General features: G+C 44.0%; 1 protein-coding gene across 1 annotated transcript in view; it reads right to left on the bottom strand.

Annotated features, from left to right (window-relative positions):
• LOC126538527 (uncharacterized) overlaps positions 1 to 19127 on the bottom strand; it is a 122575-nt gene extending 103448 nt beyond the window's left edge. Inside the window, exons 1-4 of the mRNA XM_050185388.3 lie at positions 18917 to 19127; positions 12675 to 12795; positions 8764 to 8840; positions 4151 to 4378 (exon numbers count right to left, since the gene is read on the bottom strand). Coding sequence (XP_050041345.1) covers positions 4151 to 4378; positions 8764 to 8840; positions 12675 to 12795; positions 18917 to 18976 — 486 coding nt within the window. The 5' untranslated portion in view covers positions 18977 to 19127. The remainder of the gene's footprint in view (positions 1 to 4150; positions 4379 to 8763; positions 8841 to 12674; positions 12796 to 18916) is intronic.
• Positions 19128 to 19979: the final 852 nt, after the last annotated feature.

Raw genomic sequence — 19979 nt, 5'->3', positions numbered from 1 at the left:
CTCCTTTCTTTATAGGTATCTTCCTACTTTGCTTGTGTAGAATTAAGGTGGCTGTGGAATGTCAGTAGATATTTTCCAAGGTATTTACGTAAGCAATCTGTACTCCTTGATTACGCAATGCCTCTATGACTGTCGGTATCTATACTGAATCAAATGCTTTTTCGTAACCTATGAAAGCCATATAAAGAGGCTTATTGCCCTCTGTGGACTTTTCAATAACCTGATTAATGACATGGATGTGATCCGTTGAAGAGAATCCCTTCCTGAAGCCCGCCTGTTCCCTTGGTTGATTAAGTCCAGTGTTGCCCTTATCCTACTGGAGATTATTTTGGTAAATATTTTATATGATACTGGGAGTAAGCTAATAAGCCTATAATTTTTCAGTTTTTCAATGTCTCCTTTTTTGTGAATTAGTATGTTTGCATTCTCAGTTTTCTGGGACCCTTGCAGTTGATATATATTTCGTATAGAGCACCGCACCGCCAGTTTTTCAAGCATTATGTCTCCTCCATATTTGATTAAATCGACTGTTATTCCATATTCTCCTGCCACTTTTCCTCGTTTCATATTTTGCAAGGCCCTTCTGACCTCATCTCTAGTTATGGGAGGAGTTTCTGTATCCTGTTCCTTATTGTTTCAAATGGAGTTCTCCCGAGTCCTCTGGGTACTGTACAGGTCAGTATAAGATTCTTCCGCTTCATTTATTATACCTTCAAGATTGCTGATGATATTACCCTGCTTATCTTTCAGTGCATACATCTTGGTTTGTCCTATGCCAAGCTTCCTTCTCTCTGATTTCAGGCTGCTACCATTTCTTACGGCTTGCTCAGTCTTTCTCACATTATAATTTCGAATATCACTTATTTTCGCCTTGTTGATCAGTTTTAACATTTCAGCGAATTCCATCTTACCTCTTTAGTTGGACACTCATTTTTTGTCGTTTCTTTATTAGGTCCTTTGTTACTTGGGAGAGCTTGCCTACTGGTTGCCTTGGTGCTTTGCCTCCCACTTCAATTGCTGACTCTGAAGCCAGCCTAGTTACGGTTTCATTCATTACCTCTATGTCTTCTTCATTTCTCTGTTCTAAGGCTTCATATTTGTTTGCAAGTAACAGCCTCAATTTGTCTGCTTTTACCCCTACTGCGTTTAGGTTGAATTGTTTCTTCTTGACCAATTTTGCTCTTTCGCTCTTCAAATTAGGGTGAATCCTAGCCATACTAACCTATGATCACTGCACTTAACCATACATATCACTTCTACATCCTGCACTATGCTGGGACCGGCACAAAGTATGAAATCAATTTCATTCCTTGTTTCACCATTAGGGCTTTTCCAGGTCCACTTTCTGTTGTTACGCTTTGTGAAAAAGGTGTTCCTTATTCTCAGCTTATTCCTTTCTGCAAATTCTACCAGCACCTCTCCTCTAGTGTTTCTAGAATCGATGCCGTAGTTGCCAATTGCCTGTTCACCCACCTGCTTTTTCCCCACTTTTGCATTGAAGTCGCTCATTACTACTGTATATCGAGTTTGCACTTTTCTCATTGCTAATTCAACAACTTCATAAAGCTGATCTCCTTCCTCATCGTAGTGATTAGATGTTGGAGCATAGGCTTGTACTACATTTCATCTATACCTCTTATTAAGTTTGATTACGACTACTGCTACCCTCTCGTCAATGCTGTAGAATTCGTCAATGTTGCCCACTATGTTCTTATGGATTAGGAATCCTACCCTGTATTGCTTCTTATCAGGGAGACCTCTATAGCAGAGGTCATGGCCGTTATTTAGCAATGTGTAAGCCTCACCAGTTCTTCTAATCTCACTAAGGCCAATAATATCCCAAACAATGTCTGATAGTTTCTCGTAGAGTCCTGCTAAGCTAGCCTCACTCGAGAGGGTTCGGCAATTAAAGGTTGACAGAGTTCGTTTCCATTGGTGGCCTGTCCGGACCCAGAGATTCTTAGCACCCTCTGCTGTGTTACAGGTCTGACCGCTGCCTTGGACAGGTGCTCCGCAGCTGCTGGGGACTGAGGGCCGTGATTTAATTGTAGATATTATTGGGGAGGTTGTGGCCGAATACTGCACCAGGGAGGACAATTCCTGTTCTGGTGAGGGAGTGCCTTTGTTCAAGCTTAGTGGGCCTTCCTCATTTGGTAGTAACTTGTTTTAGTATAGCCCCACTCACTCTTGGCATCTTTCGCCAAGTGTCAGGTGCCACTTCAAGCCTTGAGAAGACAGTGGAATCTCGATGATACGATCATGGCTAACACGAATTTTCGGATGATACGAATTTTTCTGTGGTTCCGGCCGAGCCCGTTACTTTGCAACGTGCCAGAAAACGGTTGTTACGAATCAATTTTCGACCCGCGTCGGTTGATACGAAAATTACCGAAGACACTGGAAATTCTGAAGTGTGCTTGGCGAAAGCCTGACGCTGCTGCTCTATGCGCTCCGCTTCCCTGGCTTTGCTGTTTGGTGACATAGCCAGTTGCTGCTGCCGTCTGCGCTCCAATTCATTCGCTTTGGTGTTCAGCGACATCGCCTGTCGCTGCTGCCGCTTTCGTTCTGCTTCCCTGCCTTTGGTATCCGGCGATCTAATCAGTCGCTTGTGCGTTTCCGTTCTGCCTCCCTTGCTTTCGCATCTCGTGACATGTTCAGTCGTCGCATGCGCATTCGCTCCTTGTTCTTCTGGCATTCCGTGTTGGAGGAATCCGGCATCCGCTGCTGCTTCCCCGAATTACTTGGCGCGGAATCACTGGGCTGCTTCAAAGCCATGCGTCTCACTCACTCGGCTGCAACGAGACGTCTGTCGAAGGAGTGGCGGTGCAGCTGCCACCGCCGACGCATGGCCAACGCGCGTGTGCGCTCATTCTACCGCTTTGTGACGGCACGGTTGCTATGCACAGCAGCGCCCCCCACCGGCGCGCCGGTTGCTAAGGAGGGGAGGAGGTTGCGCCGTTGCACGGAGGAGAGGCCACAGTTGGCACGATTCCAGCGCACGGACGGACGCGACCGTGAGCATGAGCCAAAGCTTTCGCCTTAATAAACGCCGCCCCACTGACTGCTGCGAAAGAGAACAGTGCGCAGTCACGCGATTTCTCCTCTTCTCTTTCGGTGCGGAGGCGCGGACGCAGCGCTGGACGGCGCGGAGACCACGACTGGGCGCGAAGAGTTTGAAGCGGTGGCGCTTTTCTTGCTTTTGTGCTTTTCCACGTGCCATCGGACAGAGTAGCTGCTGTGCTTCGGACCACGTTCTTTGTGTTAGACATGGAAGACGGCGAAGGTCCACCACCGGCGGCTGAAACGCTGCACGCGCTCGAAGTTCTGAGGCGTGCTATGGCCGCGGATGAAATCAGCGACAACACGTGCAACGCGTTTTTATGGATTTGAACAAAGTCTGCTAAGTGACCTGACAAAGAAAAAGAGCCAGAATGACATTGAAGACTTTTTCTTCAAGAAATAAATGCTGTTTACATACGTGTGCCTGAGTGGGTTCACCTCTGACTCTTTAATTTGGCTGGTTTTAATTGTTTCGCTGATACGAATTTCGGCTAATACGAATATTTTTTGTGATCCCGTGAGAGTCGTATCATCGAGATTCCACTGTAGTGCACTAGAGGATGTCATATGCAGATACACCATTGTAAATTAACAAATAAAGGGGGGGGGGGGGGGTGGAGGCATTTGAACTTCCGACTACAGCAACCGAGCATAAGACATAGCTCAGTAAGATAATCCCACAGGTGGCTAGGCTACATTGTCGCTGAGAAGTGCGGCCCAGAGGGCCCTACGTGCCTAAGAGATCCACTGATTTGTCTGCCCTTCGAGGCAATAAAGAGGGAATCGTGGCAGGTGTAGACGTCCGGAATTGGTCTGCGTTATATTTTCTAGTGTTGTGTCACTAGAAAGTATGCGCAAGGTATGCCGGTAGTGTATTTGTAAAGCCCTTTTCGTAAAGACTTCGTGTTGCACAACATAGTACCAATTCTTCCTGGTCCTAACATCTTGTTTCCCGAATCACACACACGCACACGGTCTTGAGCATGCCTAGGTTGAAGCACGCTCAAATGGCGAGTCAAAGCTGCCATCAATTCCGTCCCCGTCCCCTTTTCCCTCACACAGACAGCTATGCCCCAGCGGGCGCACTTACCTCGGGCTCGGTGATGATCTCCCCCTGGGAGTTGCGTCGCTTGCGCTTGCGCTTGTGCGGCAGGGCCTCTTCCTCCTGCTGGAGCTTGATGCGCGCCTTCATGCGCTCCACCTTGTCAGTGAGCATCTTGCGCCGGAGCTCTTCCTCCCGCTTGCGCCGTGCCTCTTCCTCGTCCTCTGTCAGACGGATGCGGCCAAAGTTGTTGTCCTTGGTGCGCGAGGCCATCACCTGCAGCAAGCACCACACGGTCACTCTACTGGGCGTTTCCTTCCGCCGACTTCATTACAGTCAAGCACAACTGTACTGAGCCTCGTTTAAGTGAAGCTATTCCTCACACAGCACGATTTCCAAACATTACGAAGCTGCAGCAAGGATATGTAGGAAAACATGCATAGCCGTACGTTTCGAAATGAAAAGCGCCAAACAGCATCCAATGAAAAAGTGCCGAATGGCTTTGTAAGCTGGCTTTTCTGCACGAGTGGGCCACTACCCCGCCAGCCATGGAAGAAGAAGCAAAACATGAATAAATTTTCCATTCTATCATGGTATGTGCAGTATGAAAATTTCCTGCAGCATGTGCACGCACCAAACCTTGCAACATCCAACTCCACAGGAGAAAGGAAATGTGCATCTGCCGCCCAATGCAGCAGGTGGGCTCAGGTGCGCTGGCCGACAGAATTCATGATGTCGGAACGCTTGCAAGATGGCCAATCAGCGTCTCTCCTGGTAAAGCAAGGTTCTTACTTCCTTTTGAAAAATGAAAACCTTAGCAGTGTTTTTATTAGGCAAATTCCACAGAACTCTTATATTAGATTATATCCCATGTCAAATCCATGGCCACTTCTGCATGTTTGACATTACTACTCCGCATGCTTCAATTACAGATGTCGCTGATGATGTCTCCGAGGATCATATTCTGCTTTCCCCAAAAGTAAAACGAATGCCAAAGGTCACAGAAGTTTAATGAGGCACTGCAGTTTATTTCTTTTGTAGCACACAAGAACCAGAACACACAGAAGAAAACAAAACATAGCACTACTTCCAACTAAAGCTTACCTCTGATTTCCTGAACATATATACCCAGGCACGACACATGAGTTGCATGAACCATCAGTAGCACTGAATGAAATAGACCCTCATTTTGTTGCGTCATGTGTCCACATGCACTACACCCAAGGAATGAAATGCATCAATTTACAAATATCACGCATACTTTCATTTCCACCATCTGCAGTTCGTGTCAAATTGACGTAATTTTGGCTCGTACATTTGTCTGTGTTGCCCTTAGTGAGCAGATTTGTAGCAACATGATACAGCACTCTGGAGTAATTCCTCATATAAAGTGCCCAAGTTAAGGTTTCCCTGCTGTGCTTTATTCCTTGAGTACAGTACATACATCTTCATAAAGTCAAAGGAAAGCTTTAACTGTAAGCATTGACGCATCTTGTTTCCTTCTGAATGTCCTTGCTCTGACGCAGTGAAAAATAATCAATGTATCACCAACTAGCCTAAGTGTGTACACTATGTCTAGACTATTTATTTGTTTACTTATTTATTAAATATGCTTTCAGGGCCCATAAGCATTACAGAAAAGAGTGGGAGAAGTCTGCAAAAAGTGTGCAGCCAACAACACTAGTAAAAAAATATGTTTACAGGGCATTTGGCAAGGTTGTATTCGGTCTATCATCAGTAATGACAGCAATGGATGTGGGCAGGTGGTCCCATTCGATGCTTGTTCTTGGAACAAAAGAACCATTACACAAATTTGTTCACAAAAATGGCAAGCCTACTTTATTGTCAATGTGTAGCCCCCATTGGGGTCGAAAAAGGGAATCCTTCAAAACACAGTTGTAATGGTAGACTTTACTAAAAGAATTCCCACTAGAGCATTTGTGGCAGAATGAAAGGCCGGGAACGTTTAAGGTTTTCTTCGCGAACATGACACTGGAATAATGGGAATAATTCAATTAAATGTGCAGTGCGTTTCTAAACAGCTTCCAAGGTTGTGATGAGGGTGGTCTCACTAGGCATCCCATACGATCCATGCATACTTTAATTCAGCGCGCACAAGCCTTTTGTAGAGTGTTAACTCGAGGGAATCGCGGACACCGGAAAAATTCCAATGTGGCTTTATCGAATGTGTGGTTTATGCTTCTCGCCACACGTTCCACGTGCATATAGCAGGAGGGAGGGGGCATACAATACTATGTCCCCTCCCTACCCTCCCCCTGAAGCCTTCTGTGCAATGGAAGACAGCACGCTTCCTCCCCACTTTCCTCCCTTTAGTACGAGAGATTGAGCCGCGATTGCCGGCTCAGCTTTCACTTGCGCAAAACAGCATACAGCGCGCGGCAACAATTTCATCGCCCTTGGACTTTATACGGAACCTCACGGTGACGGCGACGCCAATGGCTGAAATGCACTTGGAGTGTCCATATACTAATTGCTATTGCAATAAATAGTCTCCGTTAAAAGAGTTGGTAAAGCATAGTAGAACGGAGAGTGAGCCCACAGGAGGCAGTGGCAGACAGAGCAAGCAAAATGTGTTGAAAGCCTCTGGCAATCCTATCCTTGTTGACAACGACGAAGAGAGCATCAAAGAGTGCCGCTCTTGAATGAACCTCTCTGCTGCCAGCTTGGGTCACTGCATATGGGCCACTCTTTATAATATTCATCATAACATATAAAACATATCACCACTTAAACACCCATCATAAGGTAGATTGCTAATAGCTTAGCGTTGCCAATCATCTCCAAAGGACGGATGTGGCGAAATTTTTTTATATAGGCCATCAATTTATTTATATAGGCCGCCGCATTAACCACAAGAAGCTACATATACTCCGGCTGTTTCGGGTGTGCTGACAGTCATTGATGATGGTTAAGGAGCTCAGCAATAGCCATTTCGGTCTGAAGTTTCAGTGGGTAAAGCCACATGTTGGACTTGCAGGCAATGAAGCAGCAGATAAAATTAAGAGTGCCAATGAATCACCTCTTATATAAAGATAAGGCACTTCTGAGCACTTTGTACATCACCTCACGATGCAAGAGTGGTTCAAAGAATCCACCATGCAGAAGTTGTACACTGTTTCATAGAGTAAGCACTAGCTTTCCAAGCACCGCCGCTTCGGCCTTCAAGGTTGGAGAAGCTTCTCCGCTCCGCCCTGACTGTGACGAAATTGGCGACGCAGAACAGTTCATCTAGTCCTGCCAATACTTCAATGAAAAGAGAAATGCTCTACTTGAGGCTTTGCAAAGAAAAAAATTTCCTCATGAGTGCATGGAACAGGTAGTGTTTCCCAAAACACCTAAGTTTTTTGAGAGAGGAAGTGTTGCGCCTCTTTGCAGCTTTTCTAGGACACCGTGAACTTTCCGACAAGTGGGCATCCTTCTTAGAGACGGTGAGCTTTTCGTTATGCAGTAATGTAACAACATTCTTTTATTTTTTTAAAGAGGCAGTAGAGCAGAGCAATCGCTGGCACTATCTGCCAGCTGATCCTGCCCTAACCAACACCAGTGCCACTCCCACCACTGCATCTTGGGTAATATAATGTTTCTAATGGAGCCAAGGCCAGTACAACATTTTTAGAGACATTTACTACCAATAAATTGTGTTACTTGTGTACATGCACAGAGAGTTCACCATTAAATATGCAGCAAACAAGGAAGTACAAACCTACATTAAGAGAAAGAACAAATTATCTATGTTGCAAGCTACAGAACCTTGCTGTTAAATAAAATGAGCCATGTAGAGGTTGTTCTTTTCATATATCTTTATTTGCATTCAAGCGAATTAGTATTGCACTAAGCACAACTTTTCTGCATAAGTATTTTATAAGCCTTTCTGTCAGCAACATGGTAAAGTTTAGGCAAGTCAGAGGTTCATGCATGACCTTTTTACCCTGATGTCCCTTTTTCTTAGCATGTTGCTGCATCCTGGCAAAGCTCTCATTTCTACCACCTATATAATCATTACGAAATAATCCAGCATGTCTTTTAACGTTCTTTTTCCAGAATTTGTGAACAGCTGTTTACGAGATTTTCAGAAAAGTTAGCGATGGGGTCTTTTTTTATTTTCATTTTTAAATAGTGTTCACTTTTGTGAAAGCTTCACATTTTAGGTGAATTGTAAAAATGATAATTTATGACACAGCAACAATATTCAACTACATTATTGAATATGTTAAGGTCTCACAGCCCACCAAATTTCAAAAGGCTACATGTATTGGTTTAGTAGATAAATATTTATAAATATAGCAACTTTTGAAAGGCGTATCAAATCAAACTGTTTTTTTATAACACTTCCATTCTGAACATAAACCTCAACCAATGCTAGATGGCTACTCTTTATGTATACGTTTACGTATACATATGTGTGATGTCCGGTGCATGAAAATGGCACCTCCACACTTAAGCATTTCAGTATTTTTTTCCTCCTAAATATCCATTTAGCAAAGAAGCCAAGTTCACTTTCACGATACCGAGTCATATGCGCATAAAATATAGAATATTCCATGGAATCTAAAATATGAATTTTTGGACCAGTGTTGATCACTCACGGAATCCCCTCTCCCCCCCCACCCCCCTGCATGTTCCAACATCCACTCACTCACCTTGGCACGCTTGTTAGACTTGGAATTCTGAGCCCGCAGCTCAAGAAGCTTCTCTTTTTTCTTCTGTTCCTCAATCTCTGCACAAAACGAGAAGCGCATCCAGTCAGTGGTCACAGTGCTCAAAATCAATGCTAAAGGAACACTAAGGAAAAGTGCTGAGTCATACTAGATTGCTGCATAAGGACCCTTGCAGCTTTTCTTTGGCAAAAACTGATGCTGTCTTAGCAGAGGAAACCGCAATAAGGGCCACCTTCTTTCTCAACACATTTCATGTGCAAATCAAAGCAGCAGTGATGACAATGTATGACGTCACAGTTTTGATGGTCTTTCCATAAATCTGGTTCCACTGTTTACCACAGCAAAAGTATTCAAAGAATGGTCGCTTTAGCTATCTTCTGCCCTCAGATGTGACACAGTTCTTAGGGTAAATCACCAATTCACTAGCCTCAGCCAATAACTTCCACAGCCTATCACTTCACAGGGAGCTATTTATAGAATATATTATGGCGTTACTTTTTCCCTCCTCGGATGGTTACCTTCCATGTCATTATCTAAGACATCAGACCTCTGCTCCAAGTATAAGTGGCCTAATTTGCTGTCACAAATGTATTTTTCCTCATGACACTGGGACTCCAACCAATTTGCTGTGTCCCAGAAGTGATTTTTTTCTTCCTGTACGAATAGCCATGTTAATTTTTTTACTTTGACTTCTGCAATGGGTTGCACTCTTATCTAGAATAAAAAGGTCTAAGTGTAGACAAGCCTCATAGTTAATACTTCTTTTTTAAACAAAGGGGCACTGTGACAATGGCTGCAGGTTAGTATGTGCTGCTTGCTTTTCACTTTTCACTACTCTGAAAGGTAACCTTTAGCAAAAAAATTCAGAAATGTTGCGCAAATGTGTTCAATTTTTCTTTCAGTAGGCTCCCGAGTTCTCTTGAGTGAAGTTAGCTTAGCAGGACTCTTTGAGGAACTCTCAGGCATTGTTCGGGATATCATTAGCCTCAGTGAGGTTAGAACTGGTGAGTCTTACACAGTGCTGACTAATGGGCGCGTCCTCTGCTATAGAGGACTCCCAGATAAGAAGCAATGTGACGTAGGATTATTAATTCATAAGGACATAACAGGCAAGATTGACGAATTCTACAGCATTAATGACAGGGTAGCGGTAGTGGTAATCAAACTTAATAAGCGGCATAGATTAAATGTACTATAAGCCTACGCTCCAACCTCCAGTCATGATGATGACGAAATAGATTAGTCTTAAGCAGATGTTGAATTAGCGATAAGAAAAGTGCAAACTCAGTATACTGTAGTAATGAGCAACTTCAATGCAAAAGTGGGGAAAAAGCAGGCTGGTAAACAAGCAATTGGCAACTACAGCTTCGATTCTAGGAACGCTAGAGGGGAGATGCTGGTAGAATTGACAGAAAGGAATAAGCTGCGAGTAATGAACACCTTCTTCAGGAAGCACAGCAACAGAAAGTGGACATGGAAAAGCCCTAATGGTGAAACAAGAAATGAAATAGATTTCATACTTTCTGCCGATCCCAGCGTAGTGCAGGATGTATAAGTGATAGGTAGGATAAAGTGCACCGACCATAGGTTAGTGAGAGCTAGGATTCACCTCAATTTGAAGAGAGAAAGAGCAAAATTGGTCAAGAAGAAACAGGTCCACTTAGACGCAGTAAGATTAAAAGCAGACAAATTGAGGCTGGTACTTGCAAACAAATATGAAGCCTTAGAACAAAGAGTTGAAGATGACATAGAGGTAATGAATGAAACCGTAACTAGGCTGGCTTCAGAGTCAGCAATTGAAGTGGGAGGCAAAGCACCAAGGCAACCAGTAGGCAAGCTCTCCCAAGTAACAAAGGACCTAATAAAGAAACGACAAAAAATGAAAGTGTCCAACTAAAGAGGCAAGATAGAATTCGCGGAAATGTCAAAACTGATCAACAAGGCGAAAATAAGTGATATTCGAAATTATAATGTGAGAAAGACTGAGGAAGCTGTAAAAAATGGTCGCAGCCTGAAATCAGTGAGAAGGAAACTTGGCATAGGACAAACCAAGACGTATGCACTGAAAGATAAGCAGGGTAATATCATCAGCAGTCTCAAAAGTATAGTAAAAGCAGCGGAAGAATTTTATACTGACCTGTACAGTACCCAGAGCAGCCATGATACCTCCATTAGAAGTAGTAATGAACAGGTTACAGAGACTCCTTCAATAACTAACGATGAGGCATGAAACGAGGAAAAGTGGCAGGAGAAGATAGAATAACAGTTGATTTAATCAAAGATGGAGGAGACCTAATGCTTGCAAAACTGGCAGCCCTTCATTCGAACTCTCTATTGACTTTTCAAGGGTTCCAGAGAACTGGAAGAATTCCGACATTATACTAATCCATAAAAATGAAGACATTAAAGAACTGAAAAATTATAGGCCCATTAGCTTGCTTCCAGTATTATATAGAATATTCACCAAGATAATTTCCAGTCAAACAAGGGAACAGGCTGGCGTCAGGAAAGGATACTCTACAATGGATCACATCCACACCATTAATCAGGTTATCGAGAAATCCGCAGAGTGCAATAAGCCTCTCTATATGGCTTTCATAGATTACGAAAAGGCATTTGATTCAGTATAGATACCAGAAGTTATAGAGGCATTACGTAGTCAATTAGTACAGGACGCTTACTTAAATATCTTGGAAAATATCTGCAGAGACTCCACAGCTACCTTAATTCTACACAAGCAGGAAGATACCTATAAAGAAAGGGGTCAGACCAGGAGACACAATCTCTCCAATGCTATTCACTGCGTGCCTTGGAAGAAGTATTCAAGCTATTAAACTGGGAAGGCTTAGGAGTAAAGATCGACGGTGAATACCTCAGCAACCTTTGGTTTGCCGATGACATTGTTCTATTCAGCAACACTGCGGACGAGTTACAACAGATGATTGAGGACTTTAACAGGGAGAGTGTCAGAGTGGGGTTGAAGATTAATATGCAGAAGACAAAGATAATGATGAATAATCGGGCAAGGGAACAAGAATTCAGGATCGCCAGTCAGCCTCCAGAGTCTGTGAAGGAGTATGTTTACCTGGGTCAATTAATCACAGGTAGCCCTGATCATGAGAAGGAAATTCACAGAATAATAAAAATGGGTTGGATCGCATGCAGCAGACATTGCCAGCTCGTAACTGGAAGCTTATCATTATGATTGAAAAAGAAGGTGTACAATCAGTGCATTTTAGCAGTGCTGACATATGGGGCAGAGACTTGGAGACTGACAAAGAAACTTGAGAACAAATTAAGGACCGCACAAAGAGCGATGGAACGAAGAATGCTAGGCATAAGTTTAAGAGACAGAAAGAGAGCGGTTTGGATAAGAGAACAAACACGTATAGAGGACATTCTAATTGACATGAAGAGAAAAAAAATGGCGCTTGGCAGGTCGTGTAATGCGTAGAGTAGATAACCGGCCAACCATTAGGGTTATAGAATGGGTACCGAGAGGAGAGAAGTGCAGTCGAGGGCGACAGGAAATTTGCAGGCGCTAGTTGGAATCGGTTGGCGCAGGACAGGGGTAATTGGAGATTGCAGGGAGAGGCCTTCGTCCTGCAGTGGACATAAAATAGGCTGATGATGATGATGAAGCTTGTGCCAGAGCAGTTTCCTGCATATGGGCTTTAATAACACCCCCAAACTTGCTTGCACATGCCATACAATAGAGATAGCCCTTTTATCTGACTAGACTGAACTGACAGTTGCACCACCTCACCTTCTTGATGACATGTTTCTTAGCTGCTTTGTAGGATCCTTGGAATCTGCTTGGGGTTGATTAGGTTGGTCCCTGGACTAACAATCCTGACACACTGATTCTCAGACAATAGATGCTGTCCACTCACGTCTCCTACGCTCCTCTTCTTCCTTCCGCTGCAGGAACGCCCTGATGGCGGCCGACTGAACATTGCTGCGTGGCGCCTTCTTGGCTGGAGCCACCTCTGTGCTGTATCGCTTCACAGACTTCTGTACACAAAAATAAAAATACAGCAAAGTCAACACATTTAGTCTGAACAGTGCAAGAACTTGGCTATGAAGGATGTCAAAGTAAAGGATCCCCATTCATTGTGATCACCTGGGATATGTTGAAATCCCAGCTTTTGCAAGCCGCTTGCAATGAAACACGGCGATGTCAGCCAAGATTCAAAGGCACGACTTTCTGGCTATGGGAACACTCCTGACATTCTGCCACCATAACATGCTGTCATGCCAGAATAACAAGACTGACTGCTTTATAATTCAACATACAAGCCTCTTGTCCTTTTTATATATTTTTGGTCAAGCAAAGGCAAAGAGACCACATGGGCACCCCGGTAAAGGCTAGCTACCAGCACAAGACTTATGTTCGCATCAAATGTTGCAGAGTGAAGCCCGCATACATTGAATTGAGCCAATGACACAGGCACATACTGAGCGTCCATTGCTTTCACTCTGTCGATACCATCACTTTTGGTATCGACAGAGTGCAAGCAACTGACACTTTGCAAAAATGTTACTGCGCATGTGCAAGCAAGGATATTTTCCAACCGAATAACCTCGACCACAGGCTAGCGAACAAACTATTCTTTCCATTCAACACCTTGTCCCTGCTTTTCCTTTATTTCAGTTCTTCCTTTATCTCTGCACACCGTGGAGCTTACATTGAAGCATTCCCGCAGTAATTTTTTTTTAAAGCCTTTGCGGCCCACGTGCACCTTCGCTCGAATGCGCAGGGGCGAAAGCACTTAGAAGTGAGAAAAGCAGTCTGCAAACGAGAGTTCGCCAACTAAGATATTTATGCAAACTGTCAATTCGGTCATTTAACATCGAATTGTGCATGCTACATACTTTGCTGGACTAAATCATGAACAGCGCTTCGACATATAAAGCTCTAGCTTCTCTCATCTGCGAGGAGAACTTCTTCAACTCACGTTAAACCGATGCTGCTTCTTTCCAAATCATGTGCAGCATTGTGTTCTCAATCAGCCCTCCCCACATTTCATTTACTTCAAGAGCCTTGGTGGCAGTACTTTTGAGACTCTGCACATTTTGATGCACAGGGTTAATTAAGGACTAAGGCAAGTGCCATATTAAGGGAGTGTGAGAATCCAGCACCATTTGGCTGCACACATTCAAAGCCCAGATGCGCGCATCTATACGATGCTGCATTCAACAGCAATAATGATGTGTAAGGGAGTGGGTATTACGGAAAGAATCCGCCAAGAACAAATGCACCTTTTTTTAATATTGTGAATGTGCATTCATTTGACACTGGCACAGAATCAAATAAAGCTAACCAGGAAGAGCAGATGGAGGCAATGAAATGCCTTTAATGTCGGTCAGTCACTGCATACTTAAGGAAGGCAAAAAAAAGACATAGTGAGGGACAAATCAGTGGAAGCTTATTGCAAGATACAGAAGTTTTTAGTGTCACATTGGACGCAAAAATGTAAACTCTACATAATTTTATCGGATTCGCTGCAAGGCAAGGTCCATTAAGGTGTTTTGTAGAATGACTTAAAGAGTAGGTGTTAAGTGACTGCGATGCGTTGTTCACTGGCTCAGAGCAGCGTAGGACAGTGTTTCAGAAATCCCTTTATGCATATCAAGGTCAGTTCAAAGCACTGTGTAGAGTAATTGCAAAATGCAACTTTTTTCTTGCTTATGTCCACTGACCACAAACCACTGATGTCCCAAAACAACACTGGCGCTATGAGATGACGTCAGCGGAGAGCTACAGATTAATTTTGACCACATGGTGTCTCTTCACATGTATGCAAAGCATGGAACATGAACCTCTTTGCATTCCGCACTAGTTTCAACGTGGTTACTGCAGCCAGAAATAAAACCTGTGACCTCAGCAGCCTGATTCCATAACCAGTGAGCCAGCATGCGCCAATAAAATCAATGTATCATCATCATCATCAGTGAGTCAGCACAGCGGGTACTTCTGTTAACTACACAATCTCAAAGAAGATAGGCATTACTTTTGCGACATCCATGAATCTTGTACAACCACAAAGACTGAAGCTGTAGCTCCCAAGAAGAGCAAGTTGACCTGCATCTTCAGCTCAGAAATCAAAAAGACGGCTGCTCCTGCAACCGTGCACAGGTGTTATGAAAGGCAAGAACCGATGATTCAAGGGGTCACTGTCCAGCCTTTTTTGCCTGAACCATCTGTCAGAGCAACATAATAAACAACTGTTTGGTTGTTCTGGAACAGCTACCATAAATAAGCAAGAAATAGAGTTGGGCTGACAACTCGTACATTTTCCTGAGGTTAGTGCCCCTACATGCACAGTCCTTCTGAATGCCTTTTTGCCTTCATAGTAACTTCCACCTCTCTGTGAGTCATATTGGAGGAGGCAAGTGGCATAGTGGAGTGGAAGAGTGTCCCTCTTTATCACAAAATTTTAGCGAGTCATCGCATACATCACAGTCAGTAAACATAGAATTTCAAGGTCTAAAAGACTCATAAACAGTATGTGTACAATTGGCCACAAAAGTGAGTTTCTGCTTGTTCAAGGCATGGCACTTCCAAATCATTGGATTAATGTGTAGGCTGCAAGGGCTGCTACATGCTGAAAGTTTGAATTCAGGGCTGTGTGCCCCAGGCTCTGCAGGAATTCAGTTTTTTCGCAGATCCTATGTGCCATAAACCTTTGTGGTTTTACACATATTTAGATAATGGATAAAAATTCTCTTTCCAGTGTTTCATAGTCATTTTCACACCATGGTGAAAGCCCTTAGCTTCAATTCATTCAAGTTGCACAATGCCATTCTTTGATTTGTTCTTGTATCATCTTTTATTTTGTGTCTTGCAAGGCTCCCACCTGATGTGTTTGCAGATACGCAAACTGAAGCCTAAAAGAATTCAGAAACATTCCTGGTGCTTGAAGGATAAGAAAATGCACAGACATGTTCCATATGCTTGAAAGCATGATATATGTTCTGTTCAATGAACAGTCACATTCTCAATCATTTCTGCAGCAAAGCAATTTAAATGACTCATTCTTTTGCTGCAGCAGTCACAGTGGATGTTCCTATTGCTAAATGCCACAGAGAAACAACTGTAGGCAACATATCATAAAAGAGAAAATGTGGCTTCAATGAGTTGAAGTCTTAAATGAAATTGACCACATTGATGGGGTTTAACATCCCGATGCTATGCTATGGCTCCGAGACACACTGTAGCAGAGGACGTCACATTCTTTTTGATCACCTCGAGCTCTTCACATTCACAGAAATCTCAACACGTGCGCATCTCTGCCTTTTGTCTCCACTCAAGTGTGGCCACAGTGACCACATATTTCATTTACCACCTCATGTTGAGTTGCAAGACTTCATAGTCAGTGGCCATCCCTACTAAAAATCTGGAAAGATTTGGAGCGAGACCCAGGCTCATTACACACCACAGAGGGCTGGCATAGTGAGAACTAAGGTAATAAACTATTATTGTAAAAGCATTAATTGAAGCACTGATGATGATGATGGTTATGGGTTACATGGTGCCAAAGTGCCATCGATAGATGACCAAGTTCTTCCTTGGTGACTTAGAACTGTGTTTGCTCAATGGTTGGTGGGCCTTGCCAGACTAGCTTAATCTTCATAAGAGAAATAACGGTTTTCTGGAATGAGAACTTGATCATGGTTTAACAGAAGCACAAATTCTGCAACTTGATTATCCTTGAAAGCTAGACACCAATATAACAGGTGTGTCAGACACCTTGTTTAGAACTCCTCCTTAGCAAGGGCGTCATGAGCCTACCCACCTAGCCAAACTTTCCCTGTGGTCAAGAAGGTGGGATTTGCATTTTTTCTAAAGATATTTTGCAAGAATAATGGGTGGGAGGTAATGAAAACTTCTGATTTAGGCCTCAATACCTCGAAAGAAGCCCACAATGGTCAGGAAATGCTCTTATGATGAAGTGGGCCTTTAACATTATGTACTGAACAGTGTGTTTTGGTTACCAGATGTCTCACATAAATGAATGCCATGCATCACAAAATGCCACCCCTATGAGAAACTGGAGTGTGAATGACATAGCAGTTGTCTGCAAAGGCCTTTGCACCTGGCTCCCATATTTATGCACAAGTGTGACATGTTCCAGCAAGCAATTTTAGTAATTAGAAAAGACTGTTGAGCACATATAAAGAGGCCGCATTTTTTAAATATAGAGTCCAAGGCAGTGGGCATCATAGACTGAGTGATGATCAATGAGTGGTCAATTCTCTAATTTTCTTCTAATGTTTATTTATTTAGAGCACACTTTGCTGCTGCACAACAGAAGCTGATCAGCATTCAAGGTGTGTTTTACAGACTAGCACCACTCTCAAATAGAACTGCACATCCAAACTTGGGACAAAATGCATCAGCGATCCATAGACATCATTTGCCAATGCAACTTTCCTGATGCAGTACTGGACAAAGCTGTAGAACTACCTACACATTTTAAGGAAAATATTGGGGCCATCTTGAAACTGCCACTGATCTTTCACGCTAAGCATGCATGTCATGGGCCCTCACTGACTTAAATTTGACTGCAACATTCATCCTACATTAACTAAAGTCAATCAAAGAAAATAATACGTTCATCAATGATTATCGTGCAATTTCCAATGTATGCAAGTGCAAATAATATGTTGCCAAAAATAACTTTCTTTGTGCAGCATCATTTTGAAGAATTGGAACTTAAATTCTGAACTGACACACCAAGTACAGTGACCTGCCCTTTTAATCCAACTTTAAAAGAATTTGCACCTGCTGCCTTGTTTTTCGTCAAATATCACAGCAAGATTGAATTTTTCGTTGCACATTGCTCAGAAAACACTTTGCAGTTTTTTTCTCGTGGTTTGTCCACACTTTTAATAGCAACAGGCCGGGAAACCAGTCCATGTCTCTGCAGCATCACCGAAGGCAAGATGTGCTCATTGCATTTTCTTTTTCTAGACAACCAAGAAAGCTTACATGCCAAGTGTTCTAATGAACAATGTGCTCGAAAATATACATGATGTTGCTATATGACCGCTTCTGAACGAGAACAAAGCAGCTGTAAGCATGAGATCTTCAATGAATGTTTAACTGTACATAGATTTTTAACACTGAAACAAAATGTCTCGGATGTAAACCGTTTGCACTACTGATCATAAGCCTCTTCCCTATTTAAGTGTGTTTTCTGCTTTTCCGGAATTATACATATTAAAGCGCGAAAAAGTGATGCAGTACAGCGGGCGAACATGCCTTCATTGGGCGACAAACATTCGCTAGCACAGCTAATGTTTGTCACTAAATGAAGCCGCACTACAAAAGCACGGACTGAAGGTGCATAACGGCGACGACGTTGATCACGGGGTGCAAATGATCGGATATCCGTGCGGCTGCCGTTGCAAGTTGGTTTCCAAAGCAACTGATGCGCTCTGGCCAACTGCATTCGCGCTTCCGACAGAGTGACTCGCAAGCCGAAGGGCGCCTGCATACGAGCACGTCCCATACTGTCGTCGTGGCCGCAGTCCGTTGCCGCCGCGAATTTTCGCCCGCTCTTGCGATATCGGGACGGCAGTCGCACGAGCACACACAAAAACACAACAAACGCGTTTGTATACCACCATCGCCTTCGAACAGCAGAAGCGCTCGAGACGGCAGCACGAGCGCTCTCGCACACATGTATCCCTGTTGCACGTTGTCGGGGTCGCGAGAAGGAAAAGAAAACGAACCAGCTGACAGGACGAGCTGCGTAGAAGCTAACCCACAGCAATGATGCGCCGCATTTCGAGGCCATGCGTCGTTTTCACGGACTCCCAAGTGCGTTGCGACCAATGTGTCGCGTAATATCCGCATGCGACTCGGTGCAACGTGTTCCCGTTTCTCGCGGTTCGGACACCCCGCTGTCGGAGGGATTTCCGCAGCAGCGCTTCGCCCAACCCCGATCTCCGAGAGAAAAAGACACGGGGTTCGAGCAGAATCGAGAGGCACTGCCTCGAATCAGGCGCACCACGTAGCAGCCACCTCGCACAGCAGAAATGCACACGAGAAACGTCAACGTCGGAAAGAGCCAACCGTCCTACATTGAAACAGCAGGCAGCAGCTCAAGGAGGCGGCGGGTCTCACCTCGACCGCGGAAGCCGAGCGGTTTTTTTCGGCGACGTTGAGCAGCTTTCCGAAATTCATGGCGCCACACGGATGATGCGCGATCTGCGATGCAACGCCCTTTAATAGGGCGACGAAATATGGCAGGGAATATAGCTTTGCACACACGCACAATCACACACAGCCGAACATAACACACAAGAAGCACTCGGGTAACTATGGTGGACGCAATAGGAACAGTCCTAACGGCATTCATGCGCGTTTGTCTTATGCGTATAATTACGGTAGATGGCAGTAAAAAGCAGCTACTAACAAAAAATATAGCAATAATTCTGTTTCGCTTAGCTCATTTCAAACTAAAGAACAATAAGTCTTGAATTTTGTCGTTGTAGTTACGACGGATAATAAAAAATGTGAGATAGTTTTGGTTTCGGTACTTATGTTATATGGGTGCCACACGGCGCCCTTTCGATCGCGATCAAGCCCGATCCGGATCGAATTTCTCGGTCGTTATTGGCTTATTTGCGCAAGCTGCGCGAGGGACCCAATTGCGGTTGAGAATTTCGATCCAGATATGGCTTGATCGCGATCGAAAGTGCGCCGTGCGGCATCAGTAAGACTACACCGTTGATGTCCCCAAACAATAATTGTCATCCACTGTTAAAAAGTTTGCACCATTTGGGGCTCATTTTGTCCCACAACGTTAATCATCATGTCCTTTGCGCGCCTTTCCTTTCATTAACGCTACGCGCCCGGGACTTCCAGGCCATGAACGACTTGCGTAGAGTCATGCTCGTCATCAGCGCGACGCAGGAAAGTAGCGAGCGCAGAGTTTCCAAGAACGGAAACGCAAGCGAGACAGACCACGATTATCATTGGGGGACGATATAAGGCCTAAAGGGTGCCAACCTTTTTAGGTGTGGCTATATTCTTGCGTGTCACCATGGCAGCCTACAAACGGCATTCCTAGGTATTCGCCTAATTAACGCTACATAGCATTCTTGACAAGAATTCAGCGAGCGCGGAGTCATAAAGAAAGCAGAAAATGCACGTAAAACAGATGGCAGTCATTGTTTGAGGGCAA

This window comes from Dermacentor andersoni, chromosome 4 (genome assembly GCF_023375885.2).
Source record: "Dermacentor andersoni chromosome 4, qqDerAnde1_hic_scaffold, whole genome shotgun sequence".
Taxonomy (NCBI): domain Eukaryota; kingdom Metazoa; phylum Arthropoda; class Arachnida; order Ixodida; family Ixodidae; genus Dermacentor; species Dermacentor andersoni.
This window is presented reverse-complemented; position numbering and strand designations above follow the sequence as displayed.